We start from the raw sequence: 20,080 nt of genomic DNA on the forward strand, positions 1-20,080 counted from the left end.
TCCCACATGCCGCTGAGCAACTAAGCCCGTGTACCACAACTACTGAGCCTGCGCTCTAGAGCCCGTGAACCACAACTACTGAAGCCCACACGCCCTAGAGCCCATGCTCTGCAACAGGAGAGGCCACTGCAATGAGAAGCCCACGCACCACAGCGAAGAGTAGCACCCGCTCGCCGCAACTAGAGAAAGCCGACGCAGCAACAAAGACCCAACACAGCCAAAAATAAATTCAAAAAAAAAAAAGAAAAGGTAGGCTTCCCTGGTGGCGCAGTGGTTGAGAGTCCGCCTGCCGATGCAGGGGACGCGGGTTTGTGCCCGGGTCCGGGAAGATCCCACATGCCGCGGAGTGGCTAGGCCCATGAGCCATGGCCGCTGAGCCTGCGCGTCCGGAGCCTGTGCTCCGCAATGGGAGAGGCCACGATAGTGAGAGGCCCGCGTACCGCAAAAAAAAAAAAAAAAAAAAAAGAAAGAAAAAAGGAAAGGCATCATCAAAAGGCATATATTTTCAATGAACAGTGCAGGAACAACGAGACATTTGTACGGAAGAAACTGAACCTTGATCCTTGCCTCATGTCGTAATAAAAAATAATTTGAAAAGGATAATAGACCTAAATGCAAAGGCCAAAACCATATAATTACTAGAGAAAAGCATCAGAAAACATAAAAGGGAAAACAATGGAAAGTTTGGGTTTCTGCTGTGTCAAAAAACACCAATAAGAAAGTGAAAAGGCAATGAACTGAAAGAACATACTGGCAAAATATCCAATGAAAGACCTTACCCAGAATAGTTAAAGAACCCTTGAAATTCAATAAAGACAGCAGACCCAACAAAAACTGGTGAAAGACTTCACAAATACATTGCAAAAGAAGATATCCAAATCGCCAGTAAGTATATTCAAGGTGCACAACATCAGTATTCATCAGAGAAAAGCAAATTAAAACCACAGTTTACATTCACTAGAATAGCTCCTACATTGCTGTTCAGAATGAAAAAATGGTATAGTCATTTAGGGATACTTTCTTGGCAGATCCTAATAAAGCTAAACACATGCCTACCTTGTGAGCCAGCACTTCCAATCCTAGGTATAGGCCCCAAAGATATGAACGTATATGCACCCCCCCAAAAAAAACAGACTTATACAGAAAAGTTTATAGAAGCTTTATTAATAATATGCCAAAAGCTAAAAACAACAGGGTAATGGATATATAAACTGTGTTACATTCAAACCACACTGCAATGTAGAAAAAAATGAACTAGTGACACATGTAATACCTGGATGAATCTCGAAAACATTAAGTTGAGTAAAAGAAGCCAGACACAAAAGAGTATGTACAGAATGATTCCATTTACACGAAGTTCAATATAGACAAAGCTAACTTATGATGATAAAAGCCATAGTCTAGGCCAAAGGTAGTCTTGACTGGAGGAGAAATAAAGGAACTTTCTGGCGTGATGGAAATATTCGAACTTGATCTGCCTGGTGATTACACGGGCATAAAAATTGATCAAGCTGTATGCTTAAGATATGTGCATTTTTGCTATATGTAAACTGTACCCTAATTTTAAAAAATTCTTCAAAGGTGATCTGAAGTACGGATGTATCAATTTTTCAAGCTGGAAGGGACTTTGCAAATAACCTACTTCAATTCTTTTCTTCATTTTATAGAAGCAAGCCTTGGGTTTTGAAGCAAATTCTTAAAGAGGTAGTTCCAAGCAGAGCTGAGACTAGAACCAAAGATTCGTAAGTGACTAGCCACTATTCCTTCCACTGCACCAAGCTTTGAAAACAAAACTGTTCCCGGGAACAATTATTTCCACTTTGATTATTTGCTTTAGTTTTTCTCTGACAGTTTTCAACAATATCCAGGGGAATATCAAGAGCTCTGGTTCCGACTAGTTGTCCGGGTGAGGTCCCAGGCTGGTTTTTAATTGCTCACTGGGCTTTCATATTCAATGGAGAGAGGCTCTTTTGTTTGTTTCTAAGTTTATAGATGGCACCTATAAGCATAAGCCTCAGGCTCTTGGACACAATTTAAAATAGTGTGGCACTAACAGTTTGACACTAATGTCACTAAGACAGATGGAATTCCCGGTTCAGACTTAAACAAATTCTAATACTGCCCCCAATATTGTCCCTCTGCCACCACAGTCTCAGGCAACAGACTACATAAACAGTCCAGCCTTCTGTTAAAGATGTAGTAATAAAGGTACAAAAAAGAAATGTTGGGTTTTTTGGCCCAAAAGTCCCATGTAAATATGTGGTAACCTGGTATATCAACAGCAGGGAGAATTCCATCAATTCCTTCTCAAAATGCTTAGGAAAGACTTAAAGTCATGTCAAGGACTTGGTGCTTGCAACAGAGAAAGCAAAGGCGAGGTTTCAGTTGACACAAAGATTTATTCAAAGAAGTAATGTGTCATCAGAAAAAACTTTCCCGGCAGCTTCTTCTACCTCTGTTTACAGTTTCTTCATTTTCAAGTGGGGCAATGATTTTTTCCTTAATTATGCTGAGCTAAAATTTTCCACATTGTTAACTTGAATTTCATCTTCTAACATCCTATAAATATTAGAAAGAAGAATGAGAGGAATATTTAAATCAGAAGGAGAGAGATGTGACTGAGCACTTTTCTGATGAGAAATCTAGGTCTTTTCCCTATATTCTTAATCTCTAAAATTTATTTTTGATTCTCTACAGGCAGTAGGTGTTCATTAGATTAGAGCTGAAATAATGCACAGACTTCCTCATTTCTAATTAAAAAGCCAATCTTAATATCTTAGTTTGAATATTTACTGTTTAAAGTATAAATAGTGTCAAAGTAAAAGTACTGACCTCTTTCTTCCCCTCTGAGGGACTCTGTTCACAGGTCAGGACTAAGCCTTCTTTTAATTTCACCCTCATCCATAATCCTCTTACTGATCCCACATAGGCTTTGAATACCCAAGGTACAAGTATGCCTGGAGTTTTCGTCACCTTATAATCACAAAGAATATCTGGAACTCTATTAAATGAAAACCATATTGTTTATTCAAAGAAATATCTCAACATTTCAAAAGAACTTTATATCCTTTATATCTGGGAATTATTTTAGGAAATAATTTGAACACATTCCTGCCAAAAGAGGTGAAACAAATTTTTACATAGGGAAACTTAAATTCTTTTTACAGATGCAGAGAAGAATGGATAGGTAGGAAACATGACTTGTTGAAGGTTTCAGCAAAAGTTCAAGACCATGATTATAACATCATGGCTTCTGTCACTCAGTTCTAGTTTTAAAATCATGGAGCTGGATTAATCTCCCAAATATATAAGCAGCTCGTGCAGCTCAATATCAAATAAACCAAACAACCCAATCCAAAAATGGTCAAAAGACCTAAAGAGACATTTCTCCAAAGAAGATATAGATTGCCAACAAATACATGAAAGGATGCTCAACATCACTAATCATTAGAGAAATTCAAATCAAAACTACAATGAGGGGCTTCCCTGGTGGCGCAGTGGTTGAGAGTCCGCCTGCCAATGCAGGGGACATGGGTTCGTGCCCTGGTCCGGGAAGATCCCACATGCCGTGGAGCGGCTGGGCCCGTGAGCCATGGCCACTAAGCCTGCGCGTCCGGAGCCTGTGCTCCCCAACGGGAGAGGCCGTAACAGTGAGAGGCCCACGTACCACAAAAAAAAAAAAAAAAAAAAAAAAACTACAATGAGGTATCACCTCACACTGGTCAGAATGGGCATCATCAAAAAGTCTACAAACAATAAATGCTGGAGAGGGTGTGGAGACAAGGGAACCCTCTTGCACTGTTGGTGGGAATGTAAATTGGTACAGCCACTATGGAGAACAGTATGGAGGTTCCTTAAAAAACTAAAAACAGAATTACCATATGACCCAGCAATCCCACTACTGGGCATACACCCAGAGAAAACCATAATTCAAAAAGAGTCATGTACCGCAATGTTCACTGCAGCGCTATTTACGATAGCCAGGACATGGAAGCAACCTAAGTGTCCATCGACAGATGAATGGATAAAGATGTGGCACATATATACAATGGAGTATTACTCAGCCATAGAAAGAAATGATACTGAGTTACTTGTAGTGAGGTGGATGGACCTAGAGTCTGTCATACAGAGTGAAGTAAGTCAGAAAGAGAAAAACAAATACCGTATGCTAATGCATATATATGGAATCTAAAAAAAAAAAAATCGTTCTGAAGAACCTAGGGGCAGAACAGGAATAAAGACGCAGACATAGAGAATGGACTTGAGGACATGGGGAGGGGGAAGGGTAAGCTGGGACGAAGTGAGAGAGTGGCGTGGACATATATACACTACCAAATGTGAAACAGATAGCTAGTGGAAAGCAGCCGCATAGCACAGGGCAATCAGCTTTGTGCTTTGTGACCACCTAGAGGGATGGGATAGGGAGGGTGGGAGGGAAACGCAAGAAAGAGGGGATATGGGGATATATGTATACATAGAGCTGATTCACTTTGTTACACAGCAGAAACTAACACACCATTGTAAAGCAGTTATACTCCAATAATGATGGTTAAAAAAAAAAAAGTCACGGAGCTAAGTGGCCTCACCATGGTAGACCAAATGGTGTTTCTTATAAATCTCTTGCTTCTTACCACCAGCAGCTCTTGTGCCTCTGATGGCTTTAAGATGCAATAACTAAGTTTGTCTGCCTCAGATTGAAATGGCAACTGTAGATACAGGGAAATACAGTCCTTAGGAATATGCTTCCCCCAGCGCATCAGAAAAATCTCTGTAAGATAAAAGCATGCCTCTATCAGAATGTCCCTCCAGCAGAAATCTGACTCCTCAAATAATATCCTTGTTGCCTACCCAACCATACTCTTCTAATGAGTATTATTTGTTCTTTTAAGGGTCTGATGCACCAAATGCCAAATACACAAAGTAGGCACAGGTGATCATTATAAAATCAATCAAATCAAACCAGTTTCCATTTTCTTCAAGCAAACATATTATTTCGCTTTCCAGAAGAATTGGTGCTGGAAGCCTGAATTAATTAATTCCTTAGAAATCATTTAGATGACTGCAATTGTACAACAAAAATAACATTTCTCTTGAGTCAAGAACAACAACAAATACCAGGTCTGCAACTCTGACCCTATTTAGTGGAATGCTTGAAGAAGCACCAATACCTTATGTACCAAAAAGCCTGCTCTAAAGAATAAGAACTCATTTTACTTATCTGTCACAATTTTCCCTCTCCTACTGTCATCTGCCTCAGGAATGTACATCAATGCTGCTCTTACCACTTCTAATAACATTTTCTCTATAAAATGTTTACTTTAGTAGAGTTTGACAAAGATGTCTGCTCTTCATACAAGTCAGGCATAAGTTTGTCTTTAAATCTCAGTTGCTTTGAGTTTTTTCTTGGTAAACACCAATTTCCATAGTAAAACTACAAACGAGGACAAACAAACTTAGGATGAACCAGATCTTTCTAGGCTCTTTGTGTGGATGACTCAAAAGCAATTAGAGTTGTTATTAAGTTATCCAACAAGTACAGCCTGCAAGGCCTGGAACAAGTACTTCAGTCACCAATGTGGGAAACAAGTTTGAACAGGACATTGACAGTATTTTTTTTTTCTCTTCAGGTCCTACACTTTTATCAAAAGAAGGACACATGTTATAAAGGACAAAGGGAAGAAATTCTTAGTTACCTAACCAGGAATGTTAGGAAAAAAAGGAATGTACAGAGGGAAAAAAAAAAAAAGTAAGTAATCCATGCATTGCTTTGTCTAGACATACTGTCTAAGATTCCGACACTGATGTCAATCAGTTGGACCGGAAAGATGGAGCAGTTCATTCAAATCCCATTTGTTCTGGGTAGCCCGTGTGTATGGATAAATCCTATAAAGTCCATTTCCAGAATGGTCTTCTCCTCAGTCAAGAAGGGAACCTCATACAATTATCTAAACTCAAAACCTGAGGTAGGGCAGTTATCTTTTGAAACTCCAAAGATCAGATGAAACATGTCATGGGAAGCAACATCTACATATAAAGCAGTATAGATCTGCTGAGTCTAAAATATACATATAGAGAGAGAGACAGCAAGAAGCTGGTTCATAGGTATCTAAAGGCATGGAATTTACACTGTGCCTAAATTATCAAAGTTAATAAGTGAAAAACATGTAGTTTAGGTAATATACTTCCATGTGAAGGAGTGAAGCACAAACATATTAGATGATCAAGAAAAAAAAAAAATTTGCTAGCAAGAGTGGCACAATGCCCTGCTGATCTCTTTTAGTTTCAGTAGAATAACACTGCAAGATACACATATACCTAAAACAGAACATACAGACCCAAGGTTTAAATAATATTTTCACTTTGAAAATTGTCACGGCCATCAAAAGATGTGATAGTGTCACATTAAACTTTTAAATACTATGCCTCTGAAAAGTAATTAGATGAAAAATAATTATACTACCACTGGTTTAGACAGACAGAGCAAGAGCTGCCACTAAAATAAAGGTAACCAGAATAAGGGTTACCTTTCACAATTGAAAGGGATTATAAACACATGAAAGTCTTTTCCCAGGAAGGTGATGTTGTTAAAAGAGAGATTCAAGAATATTTCAGATAACTTAATTGATGGCGGATGCATGTCAGGCTGTCAAAAGAAGATCTTCAGTGTTAACATTTTGAGACAACACTTACTGGAATGCTTAAATGATTGAGCTGCTCCAGGGTGACATTTTTCTCATATTTTTTACACTTTTACTGGTAATGGAGAAAAAAAATATGCCATAGGAACAATTAAAAAGACAATACGTTTAGTCGTATAAATTGCTTGACGGTAAGACAAAGCAATGAACCCTGATAAGAGGAGGTGCCACACTGGTCATATCCCTCTAAGCAAAGGCAATCAAAACTCCAGATTAGCATCTTCATAATATGCAGCTGCCTCCAATGCATGGGTCATAATCAGAGATGCACTTCCTGGTTTAGGAGCAATTATAAAAACATGTTATACTCTTTTTAGTAGAAGAATCTAAAACGGAATTTTCCCATAAACTTCCTTTCAGAAAGAACCCAAATCAGAGTTTGAGATTAGCAGATGCAAACTATTATATACAGAGTGGATAAACAATAAAGTCCTACTGTATACCACAGGGAACTATATTCAATATCCTGTGATAAACCACAATGGAAAAGAATATGAAAAAGAATGTATATATGTATAACTGAGTCACTTTGCTGTACAGCAGAAATTAACACAACATTGTAAATCAACTATACTTCAATAAAATAAATTTCAAAATGAGAACCCAAATCATCTAACCTCTATCTTGTTATCTCTATCTTTTCTCAATAGAAAGTAAGACTGTTAAATAAGTGGTCCTATTAGACAGAAGTAGATGAAGTTTCCCCAACAAAACATCATTCACCCACTTAAAAAACATGTTCAACAAAAGGGATGCAAACCATTTGAGAGGTAGAGGATAATTCATAGAAGTCTAATCCCTCATTTATGGGGTTTCTTTAGCTCAGCTAGAGAACGTAGCACGCACATTTCATTTCTCTGGCTGTCATTCTGAAAGGAGCTATAGTTTTCTGGAATGAAAAGAGGCCGAGAAAAATAATACAGCTTGGTCACCAAGAAGTCCTTTTCTACTCCAAAGATTAGTACTGTCAGGCAGAGGCTCAGAGTTGGAGAACAATATCCTAGAAACTCCTACATGTTTTTCTGATGGAAATCTGAGTAAATCAAAGGCAAAGACTGAATCCCCTGCTCAAACATCAACTTAAAAACTCTTCTTGCAACAGAGTAAAACAAAACTATGGTTGCAATAGTTCACTGAAGTTCCTTTCTGTGGCATGAGAGAACTTTACAAAGAGCTAAAATTGAGATAATGATATGTGATAAATACAAGTCTTAACCCAGAATTGTGCACTGAATATGGTACATTTAATAACACACATGGGAACTGCTTTAGTGACATGTGTTTCACTTGACAAATAGCTAGTTACCTGATACTAAAACATTAATAATATGGCAGTTTAATAACGTAAAAAAACAAAAAACCAATACCCCCAAACCAACAAAGCCTACTACTGAAATCTTGAATAAAATACTTCAGGTTAAAATACATCATTTCCAGGATTCACAATTGTAAATGATAATTTCATATGAGCAGGATCTGTTAGCATTGACAGACTGAAACTATCAAAAAGATTTATTGTTTAAGTCACCTATCTCAATATCTCATTCAGTGCAAGGCTAGAGACCTTAGATATTTCTGTGCTTGTTTCCAGGGGACTACCCTGGTTGCCAAGTTAAAGCAGAGGAACAAGTATGAGTTCTCCAAAGTAAGAGTTTACATTAAGAATGAAAGCACAGCCCGGAAGTGGATAGCTCAATCAGACACAAGGTACAGTCCACTGACAAATAGTTCAGAAAGCCAAGAAAACGTACGAAACCCATGAGCTTTCGAACTTCGAAACACATCCAGAGACAGAATCAGAAACAGAAGCTTTGGTCCTTTAAAAGAGACCCTCACAAATCAGGTTTGTGTTTGTTTCCTTTTTCTTTCACATTTTAAGCCTCAATCAAGTCAGCTGTCTCTAGGGATTTTGAAATTGCTATAGATTAAAATCCTCTCTGACTCAACTGTCTGACTAATGCCGAGGGTTTAATAATTCTACTTATAAGAGACTTTTTTGATGAAACCCTGCCGTATGCTGTCTTCAGATGCGCCACAGATGCACCATATATAAAGCATCACTGTCCTTATTTTCTTTATGACTGCATTTAGAGATGAGAAAATGTATTATTACGAGCAGTTCTATTATTTGGCAGACCTGGCAGAAAACAGTTTTACAATACTAATGTAGCAACTATCACCTATAGAGACAAAGACCTACTTCCAGGTACTGATGACACATATTCATGGCTTGCTTCCAAGGATAGGAAGTTAATCATTGTGATAGATAGAGTTAAGTTAATGAATTTCTAAACTTTATGCTTTCAATAATAAAACCATTTAAGCTATAGCATTTGGACTCTCTACTTCCACAGATCAGGCACTTTGATACTCAACAGGTTGAGTAAATTGAATCCATATATTGTATTTACGTTCTCTGTCAAGGTTGCTTCTCCACATTTGAGAGATCAAAGGCAAAACAGTCATCAACCTGTAGCCTTCAATACTGTGTTCCTGACATTTAATCAAGTGCCAACTCCACCGCATCATTCACCAACCTTAACAATATTTAAATGCATGGCGTCGTTTAGCAGCAAATGTAGGCACAGTACTGTTTTAATACACACACACACACACCCCTCACACGCACACGTGCACACACAAGTGCATGTGCACACACGCAGCCATCCCTCCCCACCACCCCCGAAAAAAGAAGAGGAAGATGGCAAAAAATATATACTCGCTACATTGTGCGAGAAAAGAAATTAAAAATGCACAGAAATACCCAGTAAACACTTTGGAGGTAGTTTTCTACCTGAGGCAGCATCAATCACGGTGGAAATTCCCCTTCGATCAGACACTGGACGGGATGACCCTGGCATGCTGACTGGGTCAGAGCGGACTGGCTGGATCCTGCAATGCAATTCAATTTAATTCACGTATGTTACTGGCATCAAAACTGTCGCTGGCTACAACAGATCTTAAATCAGGAACGCTGGAATAGCCCAATCCATTAAAGAACCATTCATTCTAAAACAAGGCAAACAGGGGAGCTGCAGTCCCTTATTCTCATAGAAGGCTAAAGCACAGCATTCTCTACACTCTAGACCTCTTCTTCTCTTTGTATGTTTTCAATAGGTTTTAAGCAAGGGACTGAAAAACTGAAATTAATTTAAAGGGATAAATTAAGCAGCATGGGAGAGGACACAAAACACATTATACTGAAAACTTTGGCATTTGCAAAGGAGATGAAAAGTTTTGAGAATCTTCAAATTCATGAATAGAACCATGCCTTCCTTAATAGATACAGATTTTGAGTCACTCCCTTAAAATCCTTAATGAAAGTTACTTTATATATGACAACAAGCATAGGATAACAAAGCTGTGCTGGGATCTGGCTGCCAGGGGGTTAGCTAGGATTACTACTGTCTAACTGAGTTACCTCCATAAAATCATCAATTAGCATTGAAGAATCAATTAGAGTCTCAGCAAAATTGCAGTTTACTACATACAATTTCAAGTTGCTTGGGAATGGCAAATCTATAAATGCCAAGAGTCTATTTCCAGTTGTATTAGATTAATACTATTCACACAAAAATTTCTGTATGGCTAAAAGACTTGAGAGGCCCAGGCAACTTAAAGGACTAAAGACTTGTTATAACAATATAAGCATGCATTTTTGGCGATTCGTTCATTCAGTAAGTATTTGCTGAATATTAATCATGTGTCAGTATTATTCTAGGAACAAGCAGAAACAAAACACGAAATACAAAGTCTGTGTGCAGATATATAGTATAGCATATGGACATTCAGGACTGATGCAAAAGAAAACTGGAGTGTGAAAATGAATGAAATAGGTAATGAAAGCTCAGAATGAAGAAATGGGGGAAGGAATGTACAGTCCACAGCAGATCGAGATGATCTTATGGCGCTATAACAGAAATTGGCCTGGAGGGGTGGGATAGGGAGTGTGGGAGGGAGGGAGACGCAAGGCGGAAGAGATATGGGAACATATGTATATGTATAACTGATTCACTTTGTTATAAAGCAGAAACTAACACACCATTGTAAAGCAATTATACTCCAATAAAGATGTAAAAAAAAAAAGAAATTGGACCTATATACAGTCTTAGGATGTGTATATATGCAAAGGGGCAAGAAGTGCCCTTTAAACATAGAACTAGAACAAGTGAACCCTTGGAATTGTGACCAAGCATGATAAATGGAGGGCATCTTGAGGAGCATGATTTGGCTTAAGCATAGGGTTTATAGTGGATACTGGTGGAAGATAAGAATCGATAAGCACCATGGGACAGATTATAGAAGCCTGACATACCAATTATGGACTACAGAAAAAGAGTCCTTTTTTTTTTTTTTAAATTTTGCTTTTTACATTTAGATCTGTGATCCATTGAGTTAATCTTTGTGAAGAGGTATTTTTGTATGTTTTTTAAATAAATTTATTTATTTATTTTTGGCTGCACTGGGTCTTCGCTGCTGTGCGGGGGTTTTTTCTAGTTGCAGAGAGTGGAGGCTCCTCTTCGTTGCGGTGCGCGGGCTTCTCATTGCGGTGGCTTCTCTTGTTGCGGAGCACGGGCTCTAGGCGCACGGGCTTCAGTAGTTGTGGCACACGGGCTCAGTACTTGTGGCTCACGGGCTCAGTAGTTGTGGCTCACGGGCTCTAGAGCGCGGGCTCAGTAGTTGTGGCACATGGGCTTGGTTGCTCCGTGGCATGTGGGAATTGACAGGCGGATTCTTAACCACTGCGCCACCAGGGAAGTCCCAAAAGAGTCCTTATTGAAAGCACAGCTCGAATGTATATGCATTTGTTGTATGAAAGAAAGAAATGGGGCGGGGGGGATGAAAAATGATGCATTTGATCTAGTACTGGAAGTTGGAAATGTTGATGATCACTGCTGTAGTGGACGATAATGGTGCCCTAACCAGTATGCCTTCTGCCCCAGGTCATTTTCCCAAGTCAGTCATGGTAATCCCATTATCTCATGGTGAGATTAATTAGCTCAGGGATGGGCAGGCCGAAGCAAATGAGGGCCAGTGAGAAGAGAGGAAGAGTTTATTTGAAGTTTCTAGAAGAGATGTTTTCTGGGTCTTATAAGAAACAAGAAGCTAGCCCGTTAGACATGCCCAGTGCATGCAAATCAAAGCTCCTTCCCAATCTAAATAATTTATGTGGCCTAATAATTTTCCTATTATTAACTCACTTTATAGCATTGGAGTTTCTGAATCATCCAGAGTTGTGGGTGGGGTATGGACTGGGCTATAGATGAAAGAAGACTGGCCAAGAATTGATGTGTTGAAGCTGGGCAACGGATACACAGGGGTTAATTCTATTATTCTCTTTAACTTTACGTATTTTTATATATGCTTGAAATTTTTCCATAATAATAATTTAAAAAAGACCCAAAAAAAACTGGTGGGGGTGATGGAAATGTCCTAGAATTAGACTGTAATAAAGCCACTGAATTGTACAGTGAATTTTATGTTATGTGAATTATATATCAATTAAAATAATATGGTTAAGGTGTGAAGATCTAATGTATCACACGGTGACTATGGTTAATAAAACTATATTATATAACTGAAGTTTGCTAAAAGAGTAGAAGTTAAATGTTCTCACACACAGAAAATTCACAACATACATATATAAAATACATCAGTTGATGGATGTATTAATTAACTAGATGAAAAAATAAAATGATAAAATGAAACTGATTTCTTAGGAGCTAATCTTGAATGGAAAACTAGGTTTTATATTTCACTTTCTTTTACATTATCTATTTCTCAGGTCTATTAATAAATATTTCATTGACCTTTTTAACGAGTTAAATCCCTATTCCAAATAAGGAGCTGGTATGAGGTTAGCCATGCCTAACAGCCATGCCTGTTATAGATAAGACAGCCACCAATACACCTGACTGTTGCCATTTTGGTTAGGATACAGGGAGGCAGAATACCACAGCATCAAGTAATCCTTAGCAATATGAGGTATAGGACAAGGTACCAGGTGTAAAGGGTCAGTTGAGCCAAAAAATCTGAACAAGTCTTCACAATTTAAAGGAGAAGGTACGGGGCCGCTTCCCTGGTGGCGCAGTGGTTAAGATTCCGCCTGCCAGTGCAGGGGACACGGGTTCGAGCCCTGGCCCGGGAAGATCCCACATGCCGCGGAGCAACTAAGCCCATGAGCCACAACTACTGAGCCTGCGCTCTAGAGCCCACGAGCCACAACTACTGAGCCCACGTGCCACAACTACTGAAGCCCGCGTGCCTAAAGCCCACGCTCGGCAACAAGAGAAGCCACCACAACGAAGTGTAGGCCCCGCTCACCACAACTAGGGAAAGCCCGTGCACAGCAAGGAAGACCCAACGCAGCCAAAAATAAATTAATAAAAATAAATTAAATAAATAAAGAAGAAGGTAAAGTCAACAGACATACTGCCATTGTGCATAAGCCTAAAGAAATGTAGAACCAGAGGTGAGGAGCTGGGATAAAGTGATAGTGGACAGGAGTGAGGAGAGTATAAAGAGTGGGATTTCTAACTGGATGCTGGGCAGGAAATGGTACTAAACAGGACACATAATTGAAATGATGTGAGGTAAATCTGAATTTTCCACCAAAACTGTGTTCTAATGGGGTTAAGGTCATAACCAAGAGCCTATATGCTTAAATGTTTAAATATAAACTACAAGTGAAATAAAAAAAAATTATAAACCTGGGACTAACATAAAGGTTTCTAATATTTATTTATTTATTATTATTATTATTTTTTGCTATACGTGGGCCTCTCACTGTTGTGGCCTCTCCCGTTGCGGAGCACAGGCTCCGGACGCACAGGCTCAGCGGCCATGGCTCACGGGCCCAGCCTCTCCGCGGCACGTGGGATCTTCCCAGACCGGGGCACGAACCCGTGTCCCCTGCATTGGCAGGCAGACTCTCAACCACTGTGCCACCAGGGAAGCCCGGTTTCTAATATTTATATGTTCCCAACAAACAGGACAGAAACAATTTAAATACCGGGAGCTCTTTAGTATAAGAAAAAGAAAAGTCCCTGAGGAAATTTCTGGAAGGATTTCAGGAATAAAGCTCTGTCTGAAGAAGCAAGTTAGAGAGCTTTTAAATGAAGAACTGTATCTGAAATAAGGGGTAAGAAAGCTAGGGGAGGTCAAAAACAAAGGAACAGGGGTAAGAACAGGGATAAGAAAGCTAGGGGAGGTCAAAAACAAAGGAACAGGGGACTTCCCTGGCAGTCCAGTGGTTAGGACTTCACCTTCCAGCGCAGGGGGTGCGTGTTCGACTCCTGGTCGGGGAGCTAAGATCCCACATGCCTTGTGGCCAAAAAACCAAAACAGAAAACAGAAGCAATATTGTAATAAATTCAATAAAGACTTTAAAAATGGTCCATATCAAAAAAAAAAAAAACTTTAAAAACAAAAAAAGAAACAAACAAAAAACCCAAAGGAACAGAGCTGTGTATACAGGAGCTGAGGATGTCCTCCAAAGAAAAGGGACAGGGTCTTATCAGAGTAGCGGGTGACAATCAACAGAAAGAAAAAAAGGTGGGGGGAGAATCTTGTGAATACTTTAGTAAAGAGAATAAACATAGTTTTATGGGTCTATTTTATTAACATTTAAGTAACAAAATAACCTATAAAAACATTTGAATATGCACTTATTCACTAAGCTAAGGACTGACTCTACTTGACTTTCTGAAACTGGATCATATTTTATAATTAGTACCTATGAAAAATGGTCTAGCACCCACTGTATTGTCACTATTGCCTCACATCTTAGGGAGAAGTGCCACTTCTAGAAAGCTGAAGAAAATATACTGAACCAAAAAACCCAAAAATGTATGGAAGAAATAAAATACAAAGAAAACTAAAATACTGGGCTTCCCTGGTGGAGCAGTGGTTGAGAGTCCGCCTGCCGATGCAGGGGACGCGGGTTCGTGCCCTAGTCCGGGAAGATCCCACATGCCACGGAGCGGCTGGGCCCGGGAGCCATGGCCGCTGAGCCTGTGCGTCCGGAGCCTGTGCTCCGCAACGAGAGAGGCCACAACAGTGAGAGGCCCACGTACCGCAATAAAAAAAAAAACAACACAAAACTAAAATACTTAGAAAGGTATTACAGGAGACATGCTTCATTATATGAGTTATTCTTAAAGAAGAAATATCTAGGCCTAATCCACCTCTGCAACAGCTTTTGCATTGTTATAAAGATTTGTTATTCATGTTGACGAAGTAGAATAAAAACATATTTCCAACATAGGATTGGGACACATTTTTCCACAATTTTTAAAAAAGAGATGCAAGAAAAAGGTCAGAGGGCTATTTTAGATTCAAATAAAAATACACTGTAGAATTCTTTTTTAAAAGAACACAGGAAAGGGAGATTATATTGCATTAGACTGAGCCCTTCACTGTCTGTTGTATCCTAATGTGTCAAGTCTTGGTGTAACAAATTAAACTGCTAAGCAAACAGAAAAGCACAAAAGTCAAAAAGTTCTCAATTACATTAAAAAAAATGCTAATAATAAAAAGCATACTCTGTAAACTACTGTGATTCTTACAAGTAAGAATCGAGAATATATATGATGAAAATATAGCAAGACAGATAAAGAGAGAGATATCAGAAATATGAGAGAGGCATCATAAAATAAGACGGCTTTAAAAAGTACACTGAATATTAGATTTAGGAAAGTACAATCCAGAACACAAATATTTATTGGATGTGATAAGATCTCACATAAGATCCCCAGTGATAATGATGAACCACAAGTTACACTGCATGTATTCTGCAACGTGATACAGCGTCAAAAGGGGAAATGCAAATATTATCTAAGATGTTAACGACAAATGAACATATTAATGTGTTCAAATCACTCTCTAGTTCTTATTTCTTACCTGAGACTGTTGAGATCAAGATCATCTGTATCAAAATCCGAAAGGGGCTGTGGAGTATCACTTGGACCATGAGACTGCAACACAGATGAACTGGATGATATGACTGTGGTTTGGCCTGAGGGATGGATGGTTTTGAACTGGAACTGTGGACCCATCCACAGACGTCTGTGGGGTCCGGTGTGCGTTACAATTTCTACCTGGAACAGATTAGGAATCATGATTGAAATATATTAGGCTCTCCCTTTGAGAGCCTTTCATGATCCACCCCCTCACCCCAGTCTCAGCTCTGAACACTCACATTCTCCAAGAAGCCCATCTTAACCAAGTGGAAGAGGGACAGGGCATCTACAATCAAAAGGTGATGACAGGGACTTCCCTGATGGTCCAGTGGTTAAGAATCTGTCTTGCAACGCAGGGGACACTGGTTCAATCCCTGGTCGGAGAACTAAGATCCCACATGCTGCAGGGCAACTAAGCCCGCATGCCGCAACTGGAGAGCCTGTGTGCTGCAACTACAGAGCCCATGTGCTCTGGAGCCTGCACACCGTAACAAAAGATCCCGTGTGCTGCAACTAAGACTAGGCGCAGTCAAAAAATAATAATAATAAATAAATAAATAAATATTTTTTAAAAAGGTGATGACAATAGCAACCTATAGAGACATTCACTACATCCCTCTACAGGTCCTCACCAAAATATATCAATACCAGAAACTCGTTTTGTGTATGTGTAAATATATGTGTGTATATGTAAACACAAATACACACACACACATGCACCCCACATATATAACACAAAAATCACATGAGAATAAAAGGATCAGTTGCCTGCCTCATATACCGAGCACTGGCTCCCTAGGGACTACGTTTTTCACTCATTCTAGACAGTACTTACCACTTTGTGGGCATGCAGTGAATACTACACCTATCAATCCACAGATTAAAAGTAATTCCTTCATTGAGGACCAAGCTCATGACAAATGTGAAGTTGTTCTTGAACTATCCAAGGAAAAGAAAAGGTCTGAAATAATTTAATACCCAAAGCCAGTTTCTTTCCACAATTAAACACTATAATATTTACTGCCCTCAAAATCCTCCAAATTTCATTTTTAATGTAAGAGAGGACTATATATTTTCCCTCAAACTAGATTTGTCTTCAAAATACCATTTCTTAATTAGATTGTTTTCTCAACTACCATGAACATTCACATAGGTATTTTAAATGCTGCAAAACAGTAATAACAGAATGCTTTATGAATTTCATGCTCTAAGGAGGGGGTATGGAATGTTGCCAATATTAGACAATGCAGAGAGTAAGACACAGGGTAAAACCTAAAAATAAACATGTGATTTTACAAATGAGCGACTTGAATAAGAGACTAAATATGCAAACCTTTGGTAAAACACTATTTCTCAATGTCTTGTAATTGCTACATCCACGTCTGTATACATACTTTATGGAACTGACTTGCCATGTGCCTTAGTTTTGCCCTGAGTTCTTTTATATTTAATCACATTTCTCTGATTGCAGTGATTAATTCTTAACAAAATGTAACTGAAAAGGTTCACGGAGTGCAGCTCTGTGTTTGTAAGTCCTAAAGGGCAAAAGCATCACGGTCTTGGAACAATATTCACATTCCCACTAAACACAGGGAGAAAACTACTCAGATTTAGGACAGTGATTTCTCATTCAAGAAGTTGTATTCAGCAATGTAAATGAGGCCACAGATAAAGCATTCTGTGTATTTTAAGCTCAAAACCATCAGTGTCACAGAGCCGAGAGGTAAACAGATGCCTGTGCAATTTCACTGAGGCAATGGCCAGATGTTCCTGCTCACTCTCCTGTTGTATGCAGTACAAACATATTGTAGATACTTTCACACTGACAGCACACATTACCCCTTTTCCTAATTGAAATGTGGAAGTGAAGGACAGTGGTTTCTTTGCCAGCATTCTTTTTTTTTTTTTTAAATTTATCGTGGTATCCTCAAGAAATGATGTATCTCCATACGCATCAAGATCCTTCAAGGATCTTCCTGGGAGTATTTTTGGTGTGATGAAATGTATGTCACCTAGAAACAATTTGATTCTCCAGTTCCCAGATTCCCTTTAGTTTTTCGGGCTCCCTTCCCTGAGAAAGCAATGAAACTGCACCCGGCCTCCACTGAGGCACCTGTCTGATGAAAAGCCGCTGGATTGGTAATCTGAGACCAGTCATTAACTTCACCAAATGATGTCAGACTTGAGACAGACATAACAGCATTTGTAATGAAGTCACTTGTAATCTCATCATTTTGAAATCTGCCTGAGTATCTTTTATTTCAAAGCCCTTGAGATGAAGACAGCTTCACCTAGCACGGAGAGGAAGGGTCAGTCGAAGCTGTTACAGGACTGGTTTTGAGACCGCTAGAAGCGGCATTACAGGAGCTTAGGAAAGGAAAGCCAGGCGGGCACTTGTGTAGATTAGAATGCCTAACTTTCCTAATCAAAGTATGGGCCCAATCTTCAGAAATTGTTGCCTCCACAAAAAAAAAAGCCCAAAGACTGCTGAAAGGCTTCACTGTTTTAACAAGGCCAATTCTTATTTTAATCCAAACAGTCCATCTGAAATCCAAGGTCCTGGGGGATATGAATGGATTGTTTGAAAGATAGCATATTTTATGCTCTCTGTGTGAACGCTAATGTACACACATATATACATATGTATATGTGTGTGTATAAAATATATGTATCCCTGCAGCAGTATTTATGAGAAATTCTTAATATGGAAAGACAATTGATTATTTCTTGGGGAACCTAAAAAAATCCCAATTCTGCCCATTTTCCTCTAAGGAAAATAATTTTTAAAATTCAAGAAAAAAAGAGCTAATGGATCTCTGTTTTCTGTCACTTTAATAGACCCAGTGTTTCAGAGTCTTACCTGAGACAGCCACTCTTCATCTTCCTGTCCACTATGGTCAGAAGCTAAACTGTCATAGGACCCATGCCGAGTAATGGGCCCAGGACTTCCAGGGGGAACCACTGCAGGAGAAAGAAAATGTATTTAAACAACTTTAATCCATTCAGTGAAAAAAATGAATGTGGGCATAACCATCCTGAATACTGTGGTAATTTATAAGCTAAAATAAGACATTCAATGCACAATTCAAATAATTAACGAACAAGAAAGACTGAGTTTCTGAGGAATAAGAAAAATCTCCAAATAAGAGTACACTTTAAAAAACATCTGCAGGAATTTAGTCATTACATATATCACTGTTAAAGAAATACACAACTAATTGCATCTTAACAGCACAAGTACATTAAGGAATAGTGACAATTCGATTGCCCATGCACCAATATAATTCCTAGCCTTTAGGACACTTCAGTCCTCTCCATCTAACAATGAAATTAATTTAATGCAGTTCCTATAATTCAGGAAGGGGTTTTTAAAACAAATATCAAATAAGATTCTTTAAGAGTTTATTTAATAGTTCATATAAAGGGAAGGCATTAAAATATTTTTAATTTTAAAACACTTTTAGTTCCTAAAACATTTCATTTATCCAAAGAAATGTTTCATTTTTTCTGGATACTTCAGTAGTTTCCCTGATTCTTAGGTGGTAGGATACAGGCTTTAAAACACAAAGAGGCTGCTTTCTCATAAAAAGAAGAACCTTTGCTTAGTCAAAGCAATAAAATGATTCAGCAAACATTTATTGAGTTCCTAATGAACCAAATACCATCCCAACAGAAACTTATTTAAAGTCCCATACTATTTTTTTAAATTTAATTTAATTTATTTATTTTTGGCTGCACTGGGGTCTTTGTTGCTGAGTGCAGGCTCACTCTAGCTGTGGCTTTCAGGGACCACTCCTCACCACGGTGTGCGGGCTTCTTATTGCGGTGGCCTCTCTTGTTGCGGAGCACGGGCTCTAGGGCGCGCAGGCTTCAGTAGCTGCGGCACTAGGGCTCAGTAGTTGTGGCTCCTGGGCTCCAGAGCGCAGGCTCAGTACCTGTGGCACACTGGCCCCGCAGCTCCGCGGCATGTGGGATCTTCCCAGACCAGGGCTCAAACCCACGTCCCCTGCACTGGCAGGCAGACTCCCAACCACTGTGCCACCCAGGGAAGTCCCTAAAATCCCATACTATTTATTTGCTTATTTTTATTATAAAATAGACTTCATTTTTAAGGACAATTTTAGGTTCAAAACAAAATGGATGAGAAGACAGAGATTCCCCATATATTCTCTCCCTCTGTATACATTTTAATACTAAGAGAAATAAAGCAATAAAGTACTGAGGGGAAATAGAGAAAAGAAAAGGAAGAGGACAGAAGAGGATGGAAAGTTGGTGAGTATTAAAGAAACCTAGAAGAAACAGAAAAGAATGAGAAAAAGAAAATAATCTCAGAATTTCTACCACCCAGAGATAGGTATATACTTCAGTATGTGCATTTTCCTTAGGCTACATTCCTAAAAATGAAATCAAAGGATATGAACA

At 38.9% G+C, this 20,080-nt stretch overlaps 1 protein-coding gene across 11 annotated transcripts in view; it reads right to left on the reverse strand.

The window, feature by feature from the left end:
* The window catches only part of BCAS3 (BCAS3 microtubule associated cell migration factor), a 572,946-nt gene that overhangs the window by 270,840 nt on the left and 282,026 nt on the right, over window positions 1-20,080 (reverse strand). For 9 of the 11 annotated variants that reach the window (XM_067716301.1, XM_067716302.1, XM_067716299.1 and 6 more), the window contains 3 exons: window positions 18,519-18,619; window positions 15,600-15,796; window positions 9,493-9,590 (listed from right to left, as the gene is read on the reverse strand). In XM_067716301.1, coding sequence (XP_067572402.1) covers window positions 9,493-9,590; window positions 15,600-15,796; window positions 18,519-18,619 — 396 coding nt within the window. Of the gene's footprint in view, window positions 1-1,144; window positions 2,560-2,954; window positions 3,002-9,492; window positions 9,591-15,599; window positions 15,797-18,518; window positions 18,620-20,080 lie in introns of those variants that run through there. The other 2 variants (XM_067716310.1, XM_067716308.1) reach the window with 2 other exon arrangements.

The sequence above is a fragment of the Pseudorca crassidens genome, chromosome 19 (assembly GCF_039906515.1).
Source record: "Pseudorca crassidens isolate mPseCra1 chromosome 19, mPseCra1.hap1, whole genome shotgun sequence".
Classification (NCBI taxonomy): domain Eukaryota; kingdom Metazoa; phylum Chordata; class Mammalia; order Artiodactyla; family Delphinidae; genus Pseudorca; species Pseudorca crassidens.